Raw genomic sequence first — 27,832 nt, 5'->3', positions numbered from 1 at the left:
CAGAGTAACTAACAACTATAAAAGAACATAAAAAGCCATAAGAAAAGATCCTATAAATACACTAGAAAAGGAGAACAAATTAAAATACAGAACTACTACTTCAAAGAGAAGGAAAGCAAGTAAGAGATGATACAAAGAATTCCCAGTGTTAAATACTTTCACCGCTTCAGTCTTTACAAAAAAAAAATCAATTGCAGCCAGATGCTTAACAGTAGTGGTTTTAAGAGGAAAAACTACAAGACAGACAAGGGAAGCTGAAAGATATGCTGGTGATTTAGATACAGTCAAGTTGGCAGACTCTTGTGAAATTCACTCCAGAGCATTTAACTAACTAACTGAAGAAACCCCTAATCCATTAGCAACTGTCTTTCAAGAATAGAGAGGACAGAAAAGGGCAAATACATATCTTTCTTTGAAAAAGAAAAAGAGAAGATGTGGGGAACTACTAACCACCAAGCCTAAATCAGACAACATCAAGAATCATACACAAAACTGCTAAATAAATAATGTATCGACATCTAATGGAATAGAAAGGCGGTAAGAACAAACGGACACGAGTTCATCAAGAATGAATCGCGTCAAATTAGTCTAATTGCATTCTCAACTGGGAAACTTGCTTAGTGGATAAGAGGAAGAAGCAGATGCAAAATACGTCAGCTATAAGACTGTTTTCTGTCCTAGATGACACTTCAGTGAAAAAAAATTAGTGAATTACAATCTATGTGAAAACACTGCAAGGAAGATAAACATCTGGTGGGAAAAAACAGACTTACTGAGTAGCTTTCAATAGCTGGTTGTCAGATCTGAAATGGGATCATGAAGAGGTCTGACAATAATTCCATTAATGATCTGGATGAAGAAATAGAGAGCATATTCATGGAAGTGAACTTATTATCAGGCTGCAAGTGATTTAAATCACTTGGGGGGATAGGATTCAAATTCTGTATTATCTTGACAAACGACCAGAAAGCATCAAGTACTAGCAAGAAACAGTGAAGAATGTTTCATTTGTGAAATAACTATGAAAAACAGACTCCAACAATGCTGACCAGGTACATTCACCCAGTCCAAGTGTAGGACCCAGAAGAGCTGCAGAATTTTACACTCCAGTTATAAAACTGTGAGGAAAAGAGAGGCACAGAATGCTGCAAAATCTATTTTAGGTTTAAGGATGTACAGTTATAGATCTAGGTAAAAGTAGAACCTTCACAATATTCTGAAGGAAAGACAAAGATGTAGGTTTGAAGAGTGGATTTAGGCATTAATTATTGAACTCTCACATCTGATTGGTTTATATCTCCAGAGAGTGAATAAATAACCCCTTCTGAAATTCAAAACAATTGTTTCTGTATCTGTGCATAACTTTGCTACCAGTCTCTAAAGGAGAAAAGCTTGAAAACTACACTCACATCCATCACGGTCAGGCAATAGTAAGGCTGCAAATCAGAGACTCTGACCAGAGTTGGTTTAGCTCCTTACATGCAGATAGATCAATTTACTAGAAAAGTATTTCAAAAAAGCTCTGTAACTATACTACTATAATACAAGTAGGAAAATTTCTCAGAATATAATTGTGGTGATCAACCTAAAACATTTGGGAGAGTGTGATTTGGGCAAACTAGTTTTGGGTATTTGGTGCAATTTGGAAAAATGCTGAACCTCAAAATTCTTCACAAAACAAATCTTCCATTCCTCATTCAGCTCTGTCTCTGATGCCCCTATCTTAAAATTCGCCAGTAAATCAAGAACTGCCAGGTATAAAATTTTAAGAGAGAAGAAATAAGCATTTCTCACACAAGTATCTCCCAGATCATGCCACACCTAGTTTTCATCTAGCACGGCAAAGAGTACTTGTCATCATTTCATACTTTAAAAACTGTTAGCAGTACTTGCTCCCACAAATGTATTTCAGAATTCTCTTCTACAGGAAAGACAGCAAAAGGAAAAAAAAAACTAAAACAGAGCAGCTATTTCTGATCATATCCAGTAAACCTCAGAGCTACTCATTACATGAGTGTTTAAGGGATAATACATGAGGTTTATTATGAAATAACTGGATTTCATGTTTCTGAGTATTTATTTGAGACGTTTTAAAATATTTTAATTTTTTTTGAAAACTAGGAGGTCAAGGAAATGATGGATACAAAATACCTAAATATTTTTCAATAACAGGTCTGAACTCCATCAATGAGGTTAAGGTTTCACAAAGCTTTATCCTGTTTAACTGCTACCACACGAAGGAGAAACCTCCCTGCTGCATGTTCCCACCATTTTCATTAAACCAGCCTCCTCTGTTGATCTCTTTATTGTTGGGGCCCTCCCCCTGCCATGGAGTCCTGGGAGAGGGGCCCTGGGGGGGAGACACACGGGGTTTCCCAGCCCCTGGTCAGCCTCGTTCTCCATTGGTTGTTTTGTGTTCCCCTGCGCGGGCAAGGACCCTCGGGTCCCGTGATTGCCTCAGTTCCTCGGCAGAGCCCCGGCCATGCGGCTGGAGAAATAAACATCTCTCTGAAACATCTATCAAGAATCGGTCCATATATATTTCTTTTCCACAGGCATTGTTGTCTGATACGCGTGTTGCAGTACCCCCTGTTCTGTAAAATATGGTAGAGAATTGCGAGCAGAGCGATCCCCGATCCCTAAGGACAGCAACTGATTTGTGAGTAAACTCTGGATTTCTCTTGTTTTTGTTTTGCTATTCCATCTCTAAATTATGGAGGAACCATGGAAAGATTCTTGGCTCTCAGAGCCGCATATGGACATTTATCTTAAAACTTGAAAAGATTCTTGAACAACGATTTGTAAATTTTAGCTTAATTCAAGCTCAAAAGGAACGGAAACACTTCCTGGCATGGTTGTTTAAGAACTTTTTCTACGTTTCTTGGGATTTAATTCCTACCAAAGACTTTTGGAAGACCGTTTGCACACAGTTAATTTCTGAGTCAAAATATATGCCGATGGGAGAATATTTTCGTGAATATTATTTAATTACTGAGACTGTTGAGCAATGTCAGCTGTGTCTTGGTGGAGGGAAGCCTGCCTCAGAGTCCGTGCGACCCAGGCCATGTGGACCGAGCGCTCTCCGAGCAGCAGCGAAGCAGTTCCCACACGCGGGTGGAGCGGCGCGAGCTGCAGTGTTGGCAGTGGAGCGAGGCGGAGCGGGGAGCGGTGGGACCCGGCGGTGTCCGCCCGGCCCCGTGCAGTGCGTGGTGGAGCGAGCCCCGTGAACGCCCGACTGAGAGGGGCGGCGCGCAGGCGGCAGCTCGCAGCGGTGGAGCGGAGCCGCGCCTAGCTGAGACACACCCTGGAGCAGGGGCCTGGCCAAGATGTGGGTGCAGCCCCAGGCAGCAGCAGTGCAGCTGAGAGCAGAGGCGGCAGCGTGCAGGGAGTGGAATGGTACAGCCCAGCCCGGCCCGGCCGGCACTGCCCTGAATGCAACCCTGCAAAGAGCGCGCAGGCACAAGCAACCCCGACGGCCCCAGCAGCCCTGGCAGCTCCAACGTGGGAGCGAGCGAAAGCGAAAGAGAAAGCAAAAACAGACAGAAAACAGCAGCCACTCGGAAAAAGGAAAAAATCATCGTAACTAAGGTTTTAGGAAAATGGTATAATGTTAAACAAAATTATGATTTTATAACAAGATGTGACAACCAGGAAGACATATTTGTTCACAGAACTGCTATTAAAAAGAATAACCCTAAAAACTACCTGCAAAGTGTAGGAGATGGGGAAGTTGTACAATTTGATGTAGTGCAAGGAAAGAAGGGTTTACAAGCAGCAAATGTTACTGGGCCTGGGGGTATTCCAGTCAAAGGCAGCTGTTATGCAAAAAGTTATAAACAATATCCATCTCAGCAGCTTCCCTACCCACAGCCTACTTTCCCCTTTTACCCTATACGCAATATGAACCCTTTCTTAAGTTTACCCCATCCCCAATTTATCCCTAATCAGTTTTACACCCCATGGTTTCCCTCACAAAACCATGCCTTTACCAATTGTTTCCCCAAAAATCCCTTTCCAGTGCCGAGTGGGGGATGAAGAGGGGGAGGGAAGAAATTAACTAGTGTTGTTTAGAGTTCCAACAGGTACAAATGGAAGAAACCCTCTCCTTCCTCCATTTCCCCACAAAGCATGCCCGGAGAGTCCTGTCTCCCTTCTGCCAGCCTTAAGATGTTCCAGAGAATCTGTTTGGACATTTAAAGACTCAGGAGGGTGGCTTGTTTTGTTTTGAAACTGTCCTTGTTATCTCATGTTTATCCAGTTGTTTCCAATGTTCAGTTTTAAATCTCTTTTTGTTAAAAATAAACTGGTGAAATGTTGGGGCCGTCCCCCTGCCATGGAGCCCTGGGAGAGGGGCCCTGAGGGGACACACGGGGTTTCCCTGCCCCTGCTCAGCCTCGTTCCCCATTGGTTGTTTTGTGTTCCCCTGCGCGGGCAGAAGGACCCTCGGGTCCCGTGATTGCCTCAGTTCCTCGGCAGAGCCCCGGCCACGCGGCTGGAGAAATAAACATCTCTCTGAAACATCTATCAAGAATCAGTCCATATATATTTCTTTTCCACAGGCCTTGTTGTTTGATACGCATGTTGCAGTATCCCCGCTGTAACACTTTATGAGTTAATCCAGCTCACTAAGCTGGTAGAAAACTAATGTTAAAGAAAAAACCCAGTGTGGTGCAGGGGTAGTAGTTTCAGTCTCCAGGAGAGCTCCTGAATTATCTCAGACATTCTGTAAACCTTATCAACAGGAATGTAACTGCTGATGTCAATGACCTTGGTCTTCATTTAATAGAAGACCACCTTCCTGTTATATACTTCCAAATTACAATTCAGGCTGCATGGTTACATTAAAAAACTAAAATCAATCAACTTACTGCGAGACAGATTCTCAAGGGCTTTTCCAAGCTTTTTGCTCTCTTGAAGAATATGATTTAGTTCATCAAAATCATGGTTCTCCGGTTTTGTCTTCCAATCCCATTTAGGATGCTCTATTGACCTTGGCACTAAATATACACAGATATATAGATGAAGTTTAGATTTGGTACTTCAGACTCCTACAGTAGAAAAAAATCTGCACAGTGAGTTTACAAGCTCAAGTATCTTGAGTGGAAATTACTTAACTATCCTTTTATTTTAACAGCTGGAAATATTTTTTTTGGTCAATGTGAAATAAAAACATCTATGAACAAATGCATACCTAAATGATTCTTGCAACTGAATTAATTGGTAAACAGGATAAATAACACTAATAATTGCAAATAATAAAAAAAACTAATGCAACAACAAAAAATATATTGAAACTATTGCACATGATGGTACTTCACTTACAACAAAATAGAATTGTGTGGCCTAGGGGTCAGTAAGAAAATATGTCAAAACAAAAATGAGTAACTGGTACTTTTGGCTTTACTAGTTATTTTATAAAGAAGAAAAAAAATATTTTAGATACAGCTTTTAAAACAATTTTTTTTTTCAAAAATCATAAAGTGTAGATAACACAGGTCATTAAAAACAGTGAAACAAAGTAAGTCTCTATCATTCATGCTGTACAGCCCCTAATCTTCATTTTGCTACTTAAACAAACTCAACCTTTGGGAAGCACAGACCTGAGCTTATAGTCTGATGTTCATTATCTATTACCAAAGCCTTTAATTTTAAAAGAACAGAATCTCATCTGCTGAGCTAAGTTTGCCTACAACAAAGAGGAGTGTCTGAGATATGTAGGACGCACAACGAACAGAGCTTCGTTGAACAATGTGAACATCTTGAACAATTTGTAGAAATAACAACAAAAACAATGCTGTTTCTGAAACTGCAGTTTAACATGGTTTTTTTGCCATTGTTCAGAAGCGAGCTGCTGCTTTTGCCATGAAATGCAATTGTTAGGTTGTCTCCAAACACAGCATTACCATGCTGAGAACTGCACATGCTGGTGTGAAGATGACGATGACTAGTCCACCTTTCCACCAGAAAGGACCAGCTGCACTTTTACCAACCGTCATTTACCAGTTGCTGACCACTCACTTAAAAATAATTCCAAAGAAAAGCCTAAAATGTCCAATATATCCTGGCCAGCTTCAAAATTTTTGTTTACTATTTTGACAGCTGCCAACTAATTTATGCTTATAAACTTCATTTTCACTACATGCTACGAAGGCAACTTACAGACTCCTACAGATTGTGCTAAAAAGGTTTCATGGTAATTTGGAACTTCAGAGTGCTTTTATGATGGTATGGGGAAATTATGCTCAGACATCAGGTCTGGTCGCTATTACAAAACGTGTTAAATAACTTGGTATTGAAATTTGCCTTATCGCTGACTCTGTGTGAATATGGAATCTGCTCCACTTTGGATCAACTTCAACTTTCCCTTGTGGAGTTAAGTCAATAGTCACTTTTCCAGGTAAAGAAATGGGACAAAGTTATGTTGAAGTCCTTCTTTCACAAAGAACATGATTCTACCTTCTGTAGACATAAACCAAGTCATCTTCAAAACAGACATCCAAAGAAACTGACAACCCAGAGTATATCCTGATCTGTAACACCCACTTAGGAACCTGGCTATTAGGGACATTAATATATTGTACTGCAATTACAGACATTCGCAAAGACAGAAGACAAAAGAGACACTAAAAAAGACCTACAGAGGTAAGAATAGAAGGAAAGGGACACAAGAACCCTCAATAAGAAGAAGGGAAGAGAGGAGCAAGTTGGAGTGTCAGAGTCTTGTTCTGCTCTGTGTTCAAAAAAGACAAGTAACGTATTTCCTTCTCAGGACAATGGAAATAATGAGCTGTAGTGATTCCCAGTAAATACATAAAGGCTTTAAGGTATTAGGGTATGAGTAGTCTCTACTCAGATGAGCCGTTTGTAATTTTTGTTGATAGTTATAAATTTCAATCACTATTTTAGAATTCCCTGGCTTAAGAACTGCTAAGTCAATTAAAAGTTACAGAAATTCTTGTGTGACAAAAACTGACTCTATTCACAGACCTTATCATATACAAATTAAACAGGACAACTTCAGCATTTCTAATCCTTTTTTTCTTATTTACAGAAAACTTAGTATTTTTTCAAAACTCTTACTAACTGTAAACAGAAATTTTTAATAAACTAGAAAAAGAATTCTATAAAGAGTTCTCTCTGTTTTCACCCACCTTTGTTTTACATTGAGATCACATGCTCCTTTGGGAGTCTTCTGCAGTCATCTTACCATCACCCTTCCATGTGCCAACACTATACAGCATCACCCACTAGCAGTACAACAGACTTTTTCTTTCCATACACTGAACTTACCATACCAAAAAAAAAGTCACAGTACCACCAAAATAAAAACAGGCAACAATTTAATATAGTAAAACCATATAAAAAGAGGACCAAACCTTGGAACTTCCAGGTTGCAGAAAATTTCCACAAGCTATAATCTGATACCATGTCAGTTTGAAACAAAACACATTTTTCAAAATAAAAAACAACAGAATTTTTGAGAAACCATATGATTTTGAAGCAAAATTTGTCACAGGAGAGAAACTGGATGAAATAAATGTAAGTTCTACTTTACAGCTGTGGAGCTTCCAGGATCAGCAACTGCCAAGCACGTGGAACAACTCGCATCAGGAAAAAAGAGTATCAAGACTCTTGCTCTTGAAAAGTAGGGACACTTGCTCAAGACAGTGACCTGGTTACTAATTTCAGAGAAATGTCTCACAAACACAGGAATCTTAGACTGCATCTCCCTAGATAGATAGTGGGAAATCAGTCAAAACCATGGCGGAAATTTGCTTTGCATGCTAGTGTACAATCAGCTGTGTTTTACTGAACCATTTTGTACTTCAGTGAAAAGGTACCAAAATAGGTATGCTGTCATGAAATATTTCTAAGTTTCAATACAAATTGTTTCAACAATGATTTGGCTCATTCTGAGGAATCAAAACAGAGGGGGAAGTTAAACAGAATTAGAACTGACTGAAATTTTTACTACTTCCAGAGTAGACACAGCTCTTCCTGCTTACCTAGTCTTTCGAACAATGAATGGATATTAAAACAACATCTATTTACTTGCATCATGTGCCATGTGTTTGTCCTTTCAAGTTCATTTTCTGCTTGCTTACAGATTTTTTCAAAATATAAACTTGTATCTTCTCAGCTGTAGGATCAATAAGCACTGGTAATTTTCAAACGAATGGCTTTGTTGGAAGCATTCAGAACTGTACAAATACCATATGACCCTTCTTTAGAATCTCCTCAAATACATGGTCCTCCTCAGTATGCATGAAGTCTCATAAATCGTTTACATGCACGTGTCACTACACACTCAGCAAAATCCTTTCATTATACTCTGACCTTCACCTTTCTTTATTACACTCACTCATTCCACAAAATCATATCAGTAATTTCAAATCCCTCATCACATTACCTACCTCAACCTCATCTTTGTTATTTGAGAGATTTATATAACACTTCCTCTTGATATTATTTGGCTACAATTCAGAAGATTTATTACATCTACATTGTAGCATTTGTATGGAAAGAGGTAGAGTTACCCTTTATGGAGCTGAGATTTCACCATCTCATCTTAGGAGACTGGACAGACACACTTGCCAGTATTTCTGATTTGCTGGTGGTGTGCTCTGGCCACAAATGCCCATTAGATTAATTCACAATTGTGTTATGAATTCTGCCACAAATCAGCACACCTTTACTTTCTGCTGGATGATGGTACAAGATCAGTACTGGTTTCATCTACCCAATGCATGATCTACACACAGAATCAGACCAGTTGCTCGTTAAATCCTACATTTCATTAATACATTGTATGACCATCTTACATATCAAAGAACAAAAATATGTATCATTTAATCGAGCATAACATTACTCATGCATTTACATCTTGTAATAGCATTCAGATTAAAGTTCTTTCATAATAAATCCAAACTGGATTACACAGTATCTGGATACTAAAAAGCTAAGAGAATGTTGGCTTACAGCCCAAGACTGACCGAGAGTAGCTAGAAGTACACAACATCGTACTTGGAAATGGGATGTGGTGAGAATGCTGAACTGAAGCAGCATGAAATGATAATCTGTGATCTGGTTTAACATCGAGGTGGTGAAGAGATCAACCTATTTTGCCTAGAAGTAGCTAGCTGGGAAGCAAGAAGTCTGTTTTACAAACAATTTTGAAACTTTCAAATTTTTTTTTCTTCAAATACAGAATGTGATCATTTAAACATTTCATTTACATACACACAGCCACCCCTGGCTCCAAGCTTCTTCCTTGCCAGACAACAGCAGCAGCTTCTGCTTAATTCTGGTTTTGCACACACCAAACAGGTGGTTAGATGGCTTAGATATTAACACTTCTTGTTTGTGTGTTTCAGGTGCACCTGAGATCATAACAGGAAGGAGAAGGGAGTGGAGGTATCTTTCCAGTAAAAAAGTTGAAAGCTTAAGGAAGAGAAATTTGTGCAGGAATAACATGCACACTGTAGTCAACGTCACTCTACTGAAGGAAAAAAACATTCCCTAATTAAATAAATCGAATACCCTCATATTTCCAAAGATTCCTATGAAATGACAAGTTCAGGATCATTTGAACAAGACAGTCACAAGACAAAAACTCTGAAACAGATCATACAGCTGATAGACTCCATTAAGTTTTGGGTTGTTTTGGCAGTCGGGGGGCAGGGAGCTTTTTAGATTCTTGGGTGTGGGTTTGCTCTTTCCTTTTAAACACAAATCTGAGAATAAATCTTTAGGCCTCAGCAGGTCCAAAACTTTCTATTTCTCAGAAGAGTCCTTGCTACCTCTTTGGAGATGCTTTGGAAAAAAAAAGTACAATGACGTAGAAGCTGAAGACACAAAACAGATGGAATATGGTGTGCACATTTGGATAGAATAATAAATGCCTTTAAACATGCTTGCTTGCTGATCTGTGTAGCTGAAGGAGCACATGGTACCTGCTGATTTTGCCATAAACAAGAAAGAAAGAAATGTCAAAAGAGCATTGATATTAATCTATTTGGCAGAAAATAAGGGAAGCAAGATACGGCAAAAAGGCACATGTCTGAAACCAACCTCTGTGATAGTAACTAAAACAAAATGTAGTTCAAATACACAAAGTATTTTCAAAAAGTTGCAGACACAACTAATTGCAGGTGTAAGTAATGAAAACAATAAGATTAATTAAGGTTTAAATCAGTGTCATGGAAAAAAAAAAATGGAAGTGCATAAACTGCAAAGCATGGGAGCAGAGGATAATTAGGCTGGAAAGGACCTCTAGAAGTCTTCTAGCCCAGTCTGCTGCCCTAGACTGGTCCATTCAGGGCAGGTTGCTCAGACTATTCAGTTCAGTTTTGTGTATACCCAATGATGGCAATTTCACAGCCTCTATGGACAACTTGTTCCAGTGTTTAACTACCCTTGCAGTATCATTTTTGTTTCCTCTTGCCCTTTCACAAAACACTCTTGAGAAGAATCTATGTCTTCTCTACCATCCTCCAGCATACTAGTTGATGGTAACAATGAAATCTCCCCTGAGCTTTCATTTCTTCAGTATGACCAAACCAATTTCCTTCAGCTTTTCCTTGTCCATCACATGCTCCAACCCTGTCATCATCTTGGTGGACCTCCACAGGACTTGCTCCAGTACATCACTATGTCTCATGATGTGCTCCAGATGCAATCTCAAAAACAAACACTGCTGGCTCTACTCTTGCTACTGCAGCCTGGTATGCAGGTCCCCTTCAGCACCACATGAGCACACAGCCACAGCTGCTTCATATTCCGAGTCCTTGTCCATCAGCATCTCACATCTCTTTCTGCAAAGCTACTTTCCAGACACACATATCCCATTGTCCTGGGATGACTGTATGATACTGTATTCCCTATCATCTGCCCTATGCCAAACATCAATCCTGTGCCTTTCTGTGTCTTTAAGCTGGGTCCAAGAGAAAGGGAGAAAAAAAAAAAAACTGGGACACCCTGTTTACACTATTGCTCAGGGTTATTCCATCCAAGATGCAGGATTTTGAATTTGCCCGTGTTCAACTTCAAGAGGTTCCTCAGCCCATTTCTCGGTCCTCTCCCTCTGAATAGCAGTCCTGCTACCCAGAATACCAACCACTTCCCACAATTTGGTCTCACCTACAAACCAAGAGAAATTCTATCCCATCATCCAGGGCATTAGGAAATTCTTTTAAACGGCATTGATGTCAGTACCAGTCCCTTGAGCATGCCATTAAAGATAGACTTTTCAACTGGATTTGCATTGCTAGTCACAATCCCTTGAATCCACCAGCTGAGTTAACTTTCCATACATCTTCTTGTCCACTTACTCAGTCCATATCTTATCAACTCAGTTATAAGGATACTATGAGAAGCTGACCAAGGTATCTTTGCTGAAGTCATGGTATGAAACCTTCATTGTTGTTTCTCTAGTTACAGAGCCAGTTATTTCACCTAAGAGGGCAACTGTGTTGATCTGATCAGACATATATGATCTCATAAATCCATGTTTGATGTTCCAAATCACATTTTCCTCCTTGTGACTAGGAACACCTTCCAGGAAAGTTTGCTCAATAGTCTGTGCGGAGGATGAGGTTAGGCTGATCAGATTGCCCTTCCTCAAAATCAATGAGATATTTGCATTTTTCTAATCATCAGGAACATCCCACAATCCTTATGACCTTTCAATGATGACAGAATGGCCTTGCAATGATATTAGTCTCCTCTTTTAGAACACTTAGAATCAATCCCATGTAGTGCCATGTATTTATGAATGTCCAGTTGCATTAAGCATATCCTAATTCTACCTCCTTTGCAGGCAAAGCTGCACTCCCACACACTGCTTCTAGACCTGGGAACTTGGGTAGCTTAAGAATAGTCTTACCAGGTGAAGAGTATTATTAAGTGTCCTTCAGTCTACAAGGACAGATCCTTGACCTCAGTCTTACTATGGATGTATAAAATATTTCCTTGTTTGACATGAGACGTGGTAGCTTCAAATGCCCAGCCTCCTCTTTGTCCCTCTAATGGGACAAGCTAAGGACCAACAAGCACGAAACTTGTAGCAGGCACACAAGTGAGGGGAGTGACATGATGTCACCCCCTTATCTGGGATAACGACACAGAACTCTAGATCTTTGAGAGATGGCATGAAAGTTATTTGATGCATACCACAAAGTATAAAGAGCAAGCACAGGGCAGAAGAAAGGAACACAGTATGATGAGAGGGGCAGCTCACAATACCTTTGGCCACTGTTTCTGACAGTGGATCTCCATAAATTCCTGTTATCCAGCAAATCTGTTCGATTAGACACACATTATGGGTGACTACGAGCATTTATTTGAATGTTGCTATTTATTATTGAAAAGAAATTAAAATCCACATGCTTCTTTTGAACAGACTTAAAAATTCATGTGCCATTTTGAGAGGTACAGTGGAATTGATGATAAAATTTCAGGTTTTTTGAAGCAGGGAATGTGATTCATGAAGAAGAAACAGAGACCAATGCTCCATTTCTAGAAAAAAAAATCCTGAGAAAATCCTGTACAATGGGACACAGCTACCTGTAACAGCTATTTTTGTTGCAGTTATTTATTTTCAGTAAAAAATGTTTCATAACCACACAAGACTGTTAATTACCCAAAAGCACAGTTTTTCTATTGCATAAATTTATCATGATTTATTTTACCCATTGCTGTGTGGTACTTTGACTTAGTGAGGTCACTGGGTAATTTTCCTTTGACTTCTTTGAAGTCTAGGCTTTCCCATCTTGCTTTTAGAGGAAAGAAAACAAACTTGGTATTGCAGCATACTATATCTCTGTTCTCATCTGGTACACTCAGAGTTATTACAAAGACTTGGCTATTAGAAAAATTTCAAAAAGCTACAAGAGTCAACAGAAGAAAATATCGTTTTTCAATTTATTTTGGAGAAAAATCTTGTACAAACCAATCTGTGTGTAACTATATTTTTATATGTATACATATTGTAGATATATTTATTTGGGAAAAAACCAACATTAAGAATCAATCTTAAAAATTAGATTTCTTCAATAGCCAGTACACAGGAAGCACTATATTTCATTAAGGCTTGTTGTCTCCATTTTCACTAATTTTTTACAGACAATATTCTCTTCAGCCGCTCTGTTTCTATTCTGCCTTTTCTTTCAGTGTACATTTAGATTCCTTCAGCAACTTTCAGAACAGTATACCTGTTCTTCTGACACTACTCCCATACCTGGAACAGTATCTGTTCATAATTCAGAGTTTTGCATTGCCTGACCCACAGAAAAAAAACTATTAGGACCAATATCAACAGAACAGATTTTCCAAAATGGCAATGCAAACTAACACATCAAACCATGATCAGTATCCGAACATAAAACAGTGCATGACACTCAGATATAAGTCTATTTTTTAATCCATCTATCCAGAATTCTTTTCTATCTACAGATGACAACATAGGGCATTATAAAATACTCATAATTCAAGTGAGATTAAGGCAAGAATCAAACTCTTCTAACATATATATATATATATATATATAGGCATTTCATCTGCTCACAGTTTGCTTTCCATTTTAAACCTAATTCAAAAGAAAAACATGCTATAGGTTGGAAAGCATGCACAAATTATTAATGTAGTGAAGCTTTCTTACATGACTTGGACTCCGGTGATGGTGGAGAAATGTTGGACACAGCAAGGTCGCTCTTTGACTTTTTAGGCTTTTTTGCATTTACCTGCCAAGGCTTATCATAACTTCTAAAATCTCTTCTTGTTCCTTTATTTTCTGTTAAAAGAATCAAATTAGATAATTATAACATTTGTAGAGTGATTTTTCAAAGACTTAACAAATAATTAATCAAAAAAACCCCAAGGTATATCAATCCAAATTGAAGACAGCACTTTTTTTTCTCCTATTTCTGATTTCTTTTATATTTAATATATTTATTCCACTTCTTAAATATTAAAACTTATAAATTAATAGGTTTTTCATCAAAAACAAGTCTATTTTTTGTTATGAAAAAGTCTTTAATGCCAATGTTATGTACATGTTTTACTGCCTATGTTAAAACTGAGTATTTGATATAAATGGTTGATTTGTCAGTAAATTAATATTTTGACTATCAGCAACTATTTAAGATCTACTATAGTCTGAGACAGATCATTAGTCAACTTTTAAACACAAAACTAATATTGTAATAGCAGCTTGTACCAGAATATGAAAACCAAGACTTCTACTTTACAATCAGAGCAGATACTATTTCAGAATATTATTTTAATGCTTCTGAAGATTTACAATCATAAATTATTCACACTGGAATTCGTGAAGTAGCATAGCATCTCCTATTAAAGGTTGGGATGATAAGTATATAAAAATGTGTATTATTAAAGAGAATACCTCAATAGAGGTTAATCTCCGGCACAAATACACCATGGGAGGGAAAAGGAAAACAAAGAAAGAGGACAGCAAGGGAACCTCTCTCATTGAGACTGGAAGTGTTTCCATTCTGTAACTCTGATCCATACTTACATGATATGCACAGAGATCAAGCTGACAGACAGCAATCTATATTAAATTCAGTATCTGCTGGACAAACAGGATATATTCTGCATGCTCAAAACCACAGAGCAGTGCCTGTTCAGTAGGTACGTGCGCATCCAGGAAATCATGGACGTAAGTGTGGGAAGATCATACTGGAGACCAGCCCTTTCCAGCACACAAAACATACCTGATGTTTCACTCTCTGCCCACAGGGCAGCAGAGCCAGACAATGTTCTCTGAAGCTGACTGCGGTTCCCCTGCTTGGACTGAAGATGATCAATTAGAAATGGGATTGGCTGGTCAGGTGTCTCTGTTATCAGCTTGGTCATCAACTCCTTTAGAAAATTAAACCAAAACATAAAACTAGTGAGATATTGCACCTAAACTAATCTTGTATTTACCAAAACTAAATGAGCATTTATAAAGGAAAGGTCTGTTTTCAAATTTGAAGAAAACAGCTGGAACATCCTCGAACTACTGCTAGCTTTGCCCCATTAAATGCTCGTATCTGAAGTGTTCCCAGCCTATACAGTCTCTTATCCACTGGAACATAGCTTAAAAAACCCAATCCCTGCTACCTGTTTGAATTTACCCCAAACAATAAGAATACTATCCATTTAACCATTCAGAACCAGCATGTCTTCAGAGCGGCAAGTAGCTCTTCTCTGACCAATACGTCCAAGTTTCTTCTCATTGGAAACTGGTGTATCAGGAAAGTTTGTGAATTTTTTCATCTCATCCAGACATGGAACAATTGTCTGGTTAGAATATGCATTCATATCTGAGAACTCCAAGGTCTGATCAAACAGGTAGACAGTTTTTAAACCAAGTCCTCAAAAATACTATAGTATAGAAATAAGCAAATATTTTATTACACTTTTGGAGACACAGATACAAAGCCAATGTCAACAGCAAAGCATCTTCTATGCCATGCATTGATACTATCCAACTGCTGTTCTACACCTTGGCTGTGCAGGACTGCAGAAAAAAAACCACTCTCCATTATTGCTGCTGGGGTTCTTCCTGGCTTCCTAAGCATAAAACACATTAGGAATCCAGAAAGAAGCTGTAGCTCTGCTTTGCACACGTGCTCTGAGAGGAAATGAATGACTCAGGGCAGGTGAGGTGACCCTGAAACCCATGTAGTTCTACAAGAAATCTGTGGCTGCTGCTGCTGCAAAATGAAAAAGCTCCGCAGAAGCAAAAAATTACAGGAATGTACAACAAAATGAGAACAAAACCAAAACAAACAAGCAAAAAACATACACAAAAAACAAAACCAAAACAACTAAGCTAAGTTACTCAGAGCATATATTTTCTCTTCACCTATAGCCAAGCATAAATATTAACATAACTTACACACACTTAAGTCTACCTGCTCTTCATCTTTTCCACACATTTTCATTTAACAAAAAATTTTTCAAATGCCAGTAGTTACTTAGCATTACCATCAGTAAAGTGTGTTGGGAAAAGATACTTCAGAGGAAGTATACCAAATAGCAGTAAACATTAATAACTACACACAGAATTACTAAGGCACAGCAGGTTATCTTTGTCCACACAAAGGAAAAAATATGCCCAATCTCATGTCTTGTGAATACACAATCTGCTGTGATATGATTTTTGATACTTACCCACAGTGAAACGAAAAACCCCGGGTGTCTTTGCTTTTGAACTGGAAATCCACAGGGATAAATTAATCTACTTACTAATCTTAGAATTTTTGAAGCTATGAAGTGCAACTTCATCTAGACTGCCTCTCACCAAGGTAGGAGAAACCCTCCAATACACAACACAGGAAAAAATTCAGAAATTGGAGTAATTCATATTTTAGTTGCTTGGCAACCCTAACAGCAAACCTTTCTTCTTTTCCCTGCCAAAATGCAGAATTAGTGACAATGGAAGGATGTAATCTAGTGCTTGTAATGGACCACAATTGCTGTAGTAATTCCACTGCAGAGGATTCTATTACCAAAGGAAAAGCGCCAATCTGTAACAGCTGACTTGTAATTTAAATAATTTCTCAGAATCATGGTTTGAAAATTATTTTTGTCTTAGATTAATAATACATTGCAAAATTAACATAGTATTAAAAAAGGTAATACAGGAAAATCAAAAATTTTAAAATGCCTACATATCAATGTAAGACAAATGTTACTTGATTGTTGCCATCACTGACTTGCTTGCAACAGGAAGAATGGTTTTTAGGTAACAGAAACACATCTAATAAAATAAAGCTGATTAAAGGATTCTTAATCTCTTTTGAGATGTATCAAAAACCTAAAGATCAAGGTGATGTGAAATTAGATCCCATTAAAAAGGACCACTTTTTGTACCTACTGTTATACCGATAAAACCAGAGTGATACAAAGATCTGTGCTGTCCCAGAGAATAATCAGTTTTTTCTTCAGTGACAGCAGTTAGAAAATTTTAAAGAACTGTAGATAGAAGCTATTTTTATCTGGAATAAAAAATGTGTTGTACCAATCCTGTACACCTAAAGTAAAAAAAAAAGAAAAAAAATATAACATTGCTGAAATCCTCAGAAACTGAAGAGTATGAAGTTCAGGAATAAATCTACTTATTTGTGTAATAAGCCTCAAACTAATTTGCCTCAAGCACTCTCAAAAACGTATTAAAAGTAAATGCAACTTAAAATAGACACAAAGACAACTCAGGTTACAAAATCTGCCATTTAAGGAAGACATAGGTCTTTACTACAAATATTCTACTGCAAAAGGGGGGAAAAGAAACTCTGAGGAATCTGCTTCTCAAGCTGCTTCAAGCAAGGTTTGGAAGCAGTTTCCAATTTACCATTTTCCATGGAGTTCCTGAACTCCGGACAATGTGCAGAGAACACCTCCACTCCAATAACAATAGCTTCAGACAATGGGTAAATTCACACTCACATACTGGAGGTGTTATCTCTCTTCCATATCCTTCTGCCTTACACACTGTCAGACATCCCAGAAATGGGATCACAGCTCCATAAACCTCACTGCCTTTGCCCTTCTACCACCAGTTTCTGCCACCCAGTTCATCAAGGGACCCAACTCCATCTGCTCAGCTCTCAACCTGTGCTCTTCAAGCTCACATTTCCTTTGAGACTTTTGTCATCCCCAGCAAATTGGCAATTACATGGAAATACATTAGCTGCCTGCATTCAGTTGCTTGGCTATGCCATGAGGTGGAAGGGTTGGAGGGGCAAGAAAAACAAAAATAAAGCCAAACCCAAGTCACGCAATGAAAAAAAAAACCAAAAAGCTTCATGCCAACCTTAACTGTACATAGTGAGCACTCACCTAATTTTTAAAGTAAAAACCTATATTTTTCTGAAGGTGAAAAGATGTTACAGATTAGGAATGTCAACTAAAGGGTATTCTCATTCTAGCACCATTCTCTAGCAAAACTAACAAACTTCTGATTAAATCATTGAAAGCTTATTTGATGATCTCATCTGTTGCTCGGGTGACATCTTAGTAGGAATAACATACTACATGGCACTCTAAATAAACTTTCACACATTTGAAATGTTTCAAAAAAAGATGACAAAAGTGAATGCATTAAATAAGAAAAACTAAAGTGTACAAGGTACAAAAATAAAACTCCTTTTTGGTTAGCAGCAGTCTGATCTGACTCACAATGTGCTAAGTAGGCAAGGTTTCACAAGAAAAAGAAAAGGGAAAAGACCAACTAGTCTCACTGAAGACGCCTCTGCATTAACAGCAGAACAAAAATGGCATAAGATCACTGAAACTGAGATTCATTTTTTCATTAACAAATCATCAGATAAGTTTCAACTCTTCATGAAAACAGAAATGCAAGAAACTTAAAAACAAATCTCTTAAAAATATTAATTATACTTTTCATATTTCTAGCTCAAAATTCTAATTTTTCTACAATTCAAATAAGGAAAGTTTGTTGTTCTGTGCACAAGGTGCCTTATAAAAACAAATAAAAAGCCATTGCAGATTGGGTCTCCATGCTGCCAAATGAACTGTTCACTACCCATAATCTCTCTCCTCCTATCTTCTTTCCACTGTTATGTCTTCCTTTCACTCTACATCCTTTTATCTTTTCTATCACTGGACTCCACGCAGTCTCTTCCTCCCAGCTGTGTACCAAGTGAAGAAGCTGTTCAGAAGTCAGTAATTATGAATTCCCTGTGCACCCTCGAGACACAGTGGAGCACAGAAAAGGGGCCAAAGGAAACTTCCATGGTTACTCCAGACTAGAGCACTCGGGTGAATACATCAGCTTCTGCTGCTTCCCAATTATATTGCCCCAAATTAGGCTCTGCATTGTCTGAAGGCAGAATGAGAAAGAACAGCAAGGTGATACAAGCTCTTTCAGCTAACTGCTTCAAGGATTTTACCTTGCACTGTGCAAACCAGCTCTTCTTTCTTCTGTAAAGGTATCTTCATATGCTCCTACATTCACTAGTTTTATTGAACTATGTTACATAGAGTGTTTAAAAAAAAAACCATGTAAAAGTTGATTTGCAGATATTTCCAAGAGAGATCCATGCACATGTTAATGAGGCTGCAAAAGATCTTGGGAAAAAACACCAGGTTTAAAGGAGTGGTTTAATATATGAATTATTTATAAAGAATATACAGAATCTATAAATAATAATTTATAAATAACTCTTTATCTCTTTCACTACTGTGCTATCCTGAGGTCCTCTATTAGTTATTCAGTGAAGGCTCAAATTTTAATTTCCTTGTAACTAACTGTCCATGCATTTAATACAAATGAAACAGTCTTCACAGTCTATTAATCATAGGCCCAATTACAAGAAAGTCCTAATTAGCCCTGTCTAAATGTACCTATCAGGTTATTAAGTTAATTAAGAGACATTCTATCTTGCCCTGTAATTGGTAATGGTAACTACACAACAATCACGTTTTAACTGTACAGACTTTTATAGACTATGGCACAGTGTGCACAGATTCTGGCTGTGTTACACTCTTTTTTCCAGGGTTTAAATTAGAAGTTTAAATACAATTAAATACAGCAAGTCATCACAGTGATGTCAGTGGTGACTTTGTCAATAAAGAAGTCATGAGGGGCAAGAGGTCTCGCAGCTGAGCAGCCAGAGTATGCCCACTTAAAATAAGAAGAATTGCTCTCCTGGCTCCACTGACTTATTGGAGATATATGCATTGACTACAATGAAGGCTGGACACTTACAGACAGACATCTAAATTTAAATTGGCTAACCCCTTCATACAGGCTGTAAGTGGACAAAGAAGATATAGACTTGTGGAAGGACAGTAGGTTTAAGAAACTTTTTAATGACTGACACTTTTCTGTTAGAATTCCTTTCTGATTACTGCAATAACAAAGCAAGGAAACAAAAAGAAATAAATTTTTTAAAGTGTATTTTAACATTATTCTTACTGCCTAAATTAAGAGTCTGTAATTCTTAAATGAGAGCAGAAAGGTAAATATCACTGCTTCTACCAAAAATACCAGCATCCCTCTTCTGGAAAATAGCCAGGATTTAAATATTCTTGAGCAATTTTTAATTGAAAGTAGTAAAATCACATTATAAACTATGAACAAAATGGACTTCAACATATTTTAAGTGTTCATGATATGATCACCACATCTCCCTATAAAATAAATTACTCAACCCTAAGCAAATTTCCACATAAATACAAGCGACATGCCTGTACCATACTATTTGCTTTAAACTAACCATGGTAGAGTAACAGTTGAGAACAAATAGTAGTCCTATTCAGCTTGCTTGTCAAAATATTCAGACTTTTACCTGGAATTGACTAAAAAATCTTCAACCTACACTTTCTTTTCTTCAAAACCTCACTGATGCCATTTCAGACAGCTGATCAGCTAAATCTAATATCACATGACTGTAGTACACAGCATGGGAACACAACCCAGAGAAATTACTTTGGACGTAGGAATAAAACGAAAATGCAAAGCTGATATGATAGCTCTGATGCTTTGGGGCAAACAAAATTCCCCTAAAGGCGGCACTGCCGGGGGAATCTAAGGTATGGGACTAGTGGCACAGGTAACATTTCACAGAACGAGAATAACAGGAGGAATTCTGAAAACAAACATCATTGAATAGCTGTCTTTTAAGTGTTCATCTACTAAACATCTGTACCAATTCAATAAGAGAAGACCAATTTTGGGGGCTATGTTACTAACCACTTTTTTAGGGGGACTCTGGAGAGCAGAACGGAAACAGCAGACTCGTCCCACTACAAACCCGTTGCAGATCATAATATCAGTTTCCTGACTCGGATGAACTAGGCCTATCTGAAATCGAACTCATGTATATAATACTTAATAAAATATGCATCACTGATCTTATTTGGGAATGGATGGGGTCTGGTGGACAATTCCAAAGTTTCATTTAGCAAGTTCATGACATTCTATCAAACTCCACTACACATATGCAATATCTATCTGAACCTCTTGCTGCATTTTTTCTCTTATTTATCCTTTGAGGTTTTTTTCCTCTCTTAATCTTAGCATTTCAAATATCATTGTCCCAAATCTATTTTACCACTCCCAAGTTCACAAAATAGCTTCAATCCTTTAATCTGTGGCTTTACTGAAATATTTCCTTTCTCCCATTCAAGCATTCCAAGAATGCTGTCAAAAGAGAAGTCACTGCTACTAGGTTACTCTAAAACATTCACTAATTCTCAGTAGAAGAAGAAAAGATTAACATGCTCTCAGATATGCCAATCATGGCAAGAGTTATCAAATTTTCTCTCATAGGTTAGTTTTCAAATCACAAAGATTTCCTATGATATAATTTCTGCAATCCTGTATCTCTGCACAACACTCACACTTGTGGAATTATGCCTACCATATCACTATCTGAACTCACCAAGTATTTATCAAATAAGGGTAGTTCGTGCTATTGCAGAAACACTGTAAGGTTTCCCTGAAGCGTAATTCAGAAGCCTTCCTCAGTTTCCATCCATTCTATCAACCCCTGGAAATTCTGCCCTCAAGGCATGCACTTCACAGTTCAGCCAAAGTAAATGAAAACTGCTGGTTTTCTGAAAGGTCTGTAGGATTTACATCAAAAGGAATACTCATAGATAAAGACTAGGAAAGACTATTACAACCTGGACTTAAATTACAGCCATAAAACAACACTGACTGCACATCACTGCCTTACCTAAAAGCTAACTCAACAGGCTGCAGCTGATCTTTCTCTGATCAGCTGAAGTAATCTTATTTCAATTTCAAGGTCTAAGTTGAAATCACTTGTTCCACCATGTGCAGTGATTCATTACTGCAACTGTTAAAAAAAAATCTCATCATATTTCCACTTTAAGCTTCAGTGACTTAGCTTCAACCTGTCTGACACGATTTTTTTTGAGGAAGGGTAATGCTAGGAACTAAAGTAGCAGGCATTTTTGTGGCTACCTCTGGTAGGCTGACCCCAACCAGCAGCTAAACACACACCAGCCACTTATTCATTTCCACCCCCAGAGTAAGATGGGGAAGAAAATCAAAAGAGCAAAACCAAGAAAACTTCATGGGTCAAGATAAAGACAGCTTAATAACCACAGGAAAGAGAGAAAAAAACCCAACCAAAATCAAAGAACGAGTACCAAGGCAATCACTCACCATCTCCCACTGCCTTGCCAGTCCCCAAGCAACAGTTACTTCAGAAAATTTACTTCCCAGGTTTAATTGCTGAGCATGACATTATATGGCAAGGAATACCTCTTTGCCCAGGTTGGGTCAGTTGTTCCAGTTGTGTCCCCTCCCAGCCGTCCCCACCCCAGGCCTGCTTTCTGGTAGACAGAGAGAAGAACAGAGAAAGCCTTGAGCCTGTGCAATCACTGCCCAGCAATAGCTAAAAGACTGGTGTACTAACACTGTTTCAGTCACAAATTTGAAATACACCAACATACAGGCTTGCTCTGAAGAAAATCCAGTCCCAGTACAGTACCACTATAGAAATAGTTATTAAGGGTTTATGAGTGCTGGTCAGGAGAAGGCCATATATGAAAAAAACAATTGGTATATTAAGGAGTTGACTCAGCAAGGCACTTAGGCTTAGATATCCTTTATGCCTGAGACGTAAATAATTACAAAGCCATGGACATGCTTAAAATGCCTTGATGAATTAGATCACTGCCCTGTGACTGCAGAATTACAAACACTTCCTTCCTTCTTTCTGGAAGCCTACCAAAGGAAAAAGAAAAGGTAAACAAATGTTTTGAAGATTGATGGAAATCATTTCAATTGCATCCCATGGAAAACTTGAAGAATACACATTTTAAGTGTGAAAAATGTGTGCAGCAACCACTACACTTTCTAGGTGTTTTTCTTTCTCCTCCCAAAACACTCCCCCAGTAATTTTGCATTACTACACCATTAGATTTACTCAAGTTATACTTTACTCAGAAAGCTAAATGAGAAATGATGTTTTAAGAAATTCTACTGCCAAGTGTGTATAGCCAAAGTTATTAAATATTCTGTGTAAGTTCTATGCATTAAAATTATTATAAAAATTGCTTTCATATTTTTTAATCTTGACCAATAATTTTTTAACTGTTCACATGGAACTTCAAGTAATAACCCGGAATTACAGTGACACAAAATGGAGAATGTGAGTTACCAGAGTCCAGGGTGAGGAAGTTCTAACACATGACTTTAGTTGCCTACATAAATTAACCCTAAGTTTGCTCCAGTAATGATCACTGAACAAATGTCAAAGAAGTTAACATATGCTCCCTGATCATTAGAATTTACTTAAATCCTGTCATCTGGAAGTGTTCCTTTAGTATAGCAACTAAACAACTGTGGGCAATATGCAGTCTAATTACAAGTTTTATTCATACACTTTGAATATATTAATATCTATTCAGATACACATCTTAATTTCCGGTTATTTACCTGTGAGAGATTGACTTGGTCTCATAAGACTTCATACCAATGTTGTAATCAGCTTTTTAAATAGACCTAATGTTTAATATGCAACAATACAACAGAGATTTCTGAACTTGAAAGGTCAGAATTTATTGCCATAGAAAAATCTGAAAATTAATTTTTACCACAGCAAAATGCAAAGAGGTTTTTTATATTTGTAGAATTTATATACTGCAATTGTGCCTGGAACTCCTTGAATATTACTAACAAGTGGTTTTTATATAGCATTTTAAGAAGACAAAGAGGTTATTTCACATGTAAGCAGTTGCTTGATTGACCTAAAGCTACTTGTATCCTATTTTCCCCACAGGACATGTCACACTGATTTGCCTGTCACAGGTAACACAAGATGTGCAGTACCTTGTCAGAATAACCACCACTGCAGACTCTCTGCAAGATCTCAAATACTTTTGAGAAAACTTAGTCATGCTCAGTTTTGTTCAACACTGCTTATTCTCAGTGCTTCCCTAATTGCAACTGGAAACAATAAAAATCTTTTTACTATTACAAGTAACACTTTTATATTAACAGCTATTTCAACCTGTGTCCATTTAAGTATAGATGCAGCTTTTGCTTAATTAGGCATACACTTGAACTTTGCCGTTTGAGAAAAAAGCAAAACCCACAATGAAATTTGAAAGGAAGAATTGGTCTCTTTAAACGCAAGAATACAGGATTCTTTTGCCATGCAGAAGCCATCAGTCCACAGACATAACAAAATTTGATTATAATAATATTAATGATATTCTAGGAATAATATTAATTTATATTAATAATATTCTAGGAAATATCTAAATAACCATGTTAACTAATAAAAAAGAAATATTGACTAATTTGTTTTTATACTCTAGAAATCTTTCTCCATTTTGTGTACTATCATCTATTAAATACTACCACATAATACTGGCAACTATTTTATTTCTAGTAGGTAACAGTGTACCTGAATCTATCTTCAGCCCCAACTGGGAAGACACCTTAATAATTCCAGTTCAATTGAAAGCAAAATCCACCTCTGATAGCTTCTATATGGATTTTTATCATCCATCAGTTAAGGCAAAATTACTTCTATGATTTTCCTCATCAGCAAACAAAATTACAAAGAAAATGCTTTAATGTTTTTTTTTCTCTTAACATTTTTTGCAAAGTTCTGGCAGATTTCTAGCTTTCTCTGTCTTCATGGATTATCTCCTTATTTCAAGTCAAATTAAAATAGATATTTCTGCTGCTTAAGGCAAAGAAACTTCTGAGAGTGATGATCCCATCATAGTCAGACTTTAAAAAAAAAAAAAAAATTGAAGATTAGAAACACATAGGGAAAAAGACATGCAGGTGTCCATTTTGGTCTAAACAGGGCAGCAGGCTTGAAGTATTCAGGTTTAGAATGCAATACGAACTGTGAAGAATCAGGTAGGAGAGACACAGTGGCAAAAATACAAGGGAAAGGAAATGTTACCACTGAGTGCAGAGGTACCCATGTTCTACATATCTCCAGCCACTTTCCAGAGTTCCCAAACTGCTTCCCACTGGCACTACCAGGTTCATTGCTCTGCCTCAGCCCTGAGAAGTTATAGTCACTGCCTGTCTCCATCTAAAAACGGCTGTGACTTGGGGAAGCACTCCCAGGCTGCCATCTGGGATTCTCCCAAAAAGCAGGCCCTTGAGGTCTGAGCCCAGCAGGTGATACTGCCTTCTGAAGATGAACACCACACTGCCCAGCTGGCTGCTCCTATGACAGACAACCTGTGCTTGCAAAGCTGGCTCCAAGATTACCCCGCTGAAAATGCATGGTCCAACATCCTCTCCACAGACTTACTTCACCTCATTTACTGGCTGTGTGCTGCCTTGGAATAAAGACTCAAAACTCATCAAGCAGCTCTCTTTTGCAACATGCCTGGACAATTTCTGCCACAATAGGGCTCCTTTTCCTTGCTACAGCCAGCAGATGAAATTATAATATGAAGATAATAGAGATTTGCAGCAGACAATTGATTTAACTACATATAGGAAGGACAATATTTTACATTCTGTTTGAACATCTTCAAATGTACCCTGAAAAAACAACACAACCGTATTCCCCAGAAAGCATGGAAAGACATAAAATGTCAGGCATACAAACATGTAGTCATATTCAGAAGAGCACAGATTCCTAAATAATATTTAGCTCTGTTCATTTAAGAAATACTATATTTTATTTTAATCCTGCAGTATGTAATGTCAAAAATTCAATCTAAACACTTGTATCAGGATTGTATCGGTCCTGCATTAACTTATTTACACAACCAAGAATCAATTCCCTGTGCCTAGACACAACTACATCATCTTGTGTGGAACTGTTACTTGAATGCTCTTGCTTACACCCAGGTTTGGCTACTAGAGTCACAGAGCAAAAAAAAAAAAAAAAAAAAAAAATTAGTCTTAACCAGTGCACAAGTGCATTTAGATGACACAACTCAAAGAGAGAGATCTGATCACCATCAGAAGAGACAAAAACCTCTCACTCTACTTCTCTGCTTTCCACAGTTAGCATGTCGAGAAGCACCGTGAGGATGAACACACCCCCATACAACTTCTGCACAGAAAGAGTCACTGGAAAATTTCCTTCAGACAAGACACTTCCTCCTTAGAGGACGGATGTTCTATAATCAGGCCCAAAAAACAATTCTTCAGCGAAAGACAACTGATGAGCAGAAGTGAACAGAGAGTCTGTTGAACTGTATGAGGAAAATTACTGAACTTTGTGGACCACATACAGTAGATATATCATGGATTACATCCAGGCACATGTTTAACAGAAGAGATGGTGTAATGCCATTATTTGCTTCATTACAACTTACTTGCATGCCCAAGTCCTAAAAAAATCCTCACCTAAGGAAGTAATGTGAAAGAACTCACAGTAGCCCTAAAGAGCATTTGAAAATGGAGAACTGAGTCAATACAGACCTGCAAAAAAGGCTCTGAAATGAGAGGATGTTGTGCACCACTGTCTGACCTCTGAGGCCAAGTGCATTGGTTGCACAGGCTTAAGGCTGACACTTTTATCATGCCTACAAATAAAGTAGGTCTGAGATAACAGGGACAGCTAAATAAATATTAGCTTACATAAGCAGGATACACTTTCCACTCTGTAAATTATAGATTAGCTAAACTACACATATGATGGCAATATTAAAGCCATTTTTATATAAACCAAAGCATAATTATGAAATAAGAAAAAAAATTATCAGTCTCTGCATACCAAAAAGTACAAGCTAATGAATACATTCTTCCTGAAAGAAAAAGTAGAAAGAAAAAATATTATAAAGACACCAAAATATGAGTACTAATAATTATATCATATGGATCAACTTACTAAAATCACTTTTGAGTCCAAAGAAGGTAACTTTAACACATACATAGAATTCGTATGTTTCTTGGAACTGTCATTTGCACTTTGACTATCTCCTCCAAATAAACTATCACTATGGATTTAGTCACCATGTCCTCACTAGCCTACCAGGGACATGACCTGCAACATCCAGGAGCTGTCCTCTGGCTCAGGTTTTCAAACAAAGGTCTAAAGATCTATATTCTACAAGAAAGCTTGAGCCTTAAATGGATATTTAAAGAGATACTGCTGTACCAACAATTGAAGACTTTCTATGGGTAGCAACAGTAATTCATAAGGACAGATAATTGAATTATACCTAGAACTGGAGTTAGGCCCATCATTTTTCATCAGACACTTCTACCATCAAGACTGCAATGGCTTAAGCAACTAAAAAACACTATTTCTAGAAGCTGAAATCTGGGTTATTTTACAAGATTATAGGGTTGGGGGGCTGTAGAGCTATTTTTAATAACAGCCAAAGCATTATTAATCTGATATTCTAACACTTTTTTATTTAGAAAACAATGTCTGTGAGTCACTGGTGTATGTTTTTGTTTGTTTCTGAGACTGCAAAGTAACTTCCCAACCCTGAAAGCAATTGCCCAATTAAAGCTTCCTGATGATTTGATTGCTATTTATTTAATATTAGACTAAATCTGATTGGTTATGAATGAAGGCCTTCCTCTTGTAAACAGGGTCTCACCAGCTGCAGCAGGGCTCCCTGTGGGAATACAGCATGCTCACATGGACTACACTGCAGCCTTCAGACTTGTCAGTCCTCTGAATCGCCACACTAAGCAGGGGAGAAGGAGGGAGAAATCAATTTTTTTTTGATTGTGTGGCACCAATTAATGGGATTAATAGCACTACCAGACACTGAAGCAACACAAAGAAAGAAGAGAAAGCAGAAGGCCCATAATGAGCTCAGGGCCTTGCTGTGAAAACTCCTAAACCATGTGAAGACGGTAGGAGCCAGAGGGGTTTGC

General features: G+C 37.8%; 1 protein-coding gene across 5 annotated transcripts in view; it reads right to left on the bottom strand.

Annotated features, from left to right (window-relative positions):
• Positions 1-27,832, bottom strand: part of C26H8orf34 (chromosome 26 C8orf34 homolog) — a 152,358-nt gene that overhangs the window by 113,427 nt on the left and 11,099 nt on the right. For 4 of the 5 annotated variants that reach the window (XM_048286775.1, XM_048286778.1, XM_048286777.1 and 1 more), the window contains exons 2-4: positions 14,733-14,880; positions 13,658-13,789; positions 4,869-4,997 (exon numbers count right to left, since the gene is read on the bottom strand). In XM_048286775.1, coding sequence (XP_048142732.1) covers positions 4,869-4,997; positions 13,658-13,789; positions 14,733-14,880 — 409 coding nt within the window. The remainder of the gene's footprint in view (positions 1-4,868; positions 4,998-13,657; positions 13,790-14,732; positions 14,881-27,832) is intronic. The other variant, XM_048286780.1, reaches the window with a different exon arrangement.

The sequence above is a fragment of the Corvus hawaiiensis genome, chromosome 26 (genome assembly GCF_020740725.1).
Source record: "Corvus hawaiiensis isolate bCorHaw1 chromosome 26, bCorHaw1.pri.cur, whole genome shotgun sequence".
NCBI lineage: Eukaryota > Metazoa > Chordata > Aves > Passeriformes > Corvidae > Corvus > Corvus hawaiiensis.
Note: the sequence above shows the minus strand (reverse complement) of the source record. Positions and strands in the feature narration are given on the sequence as shown.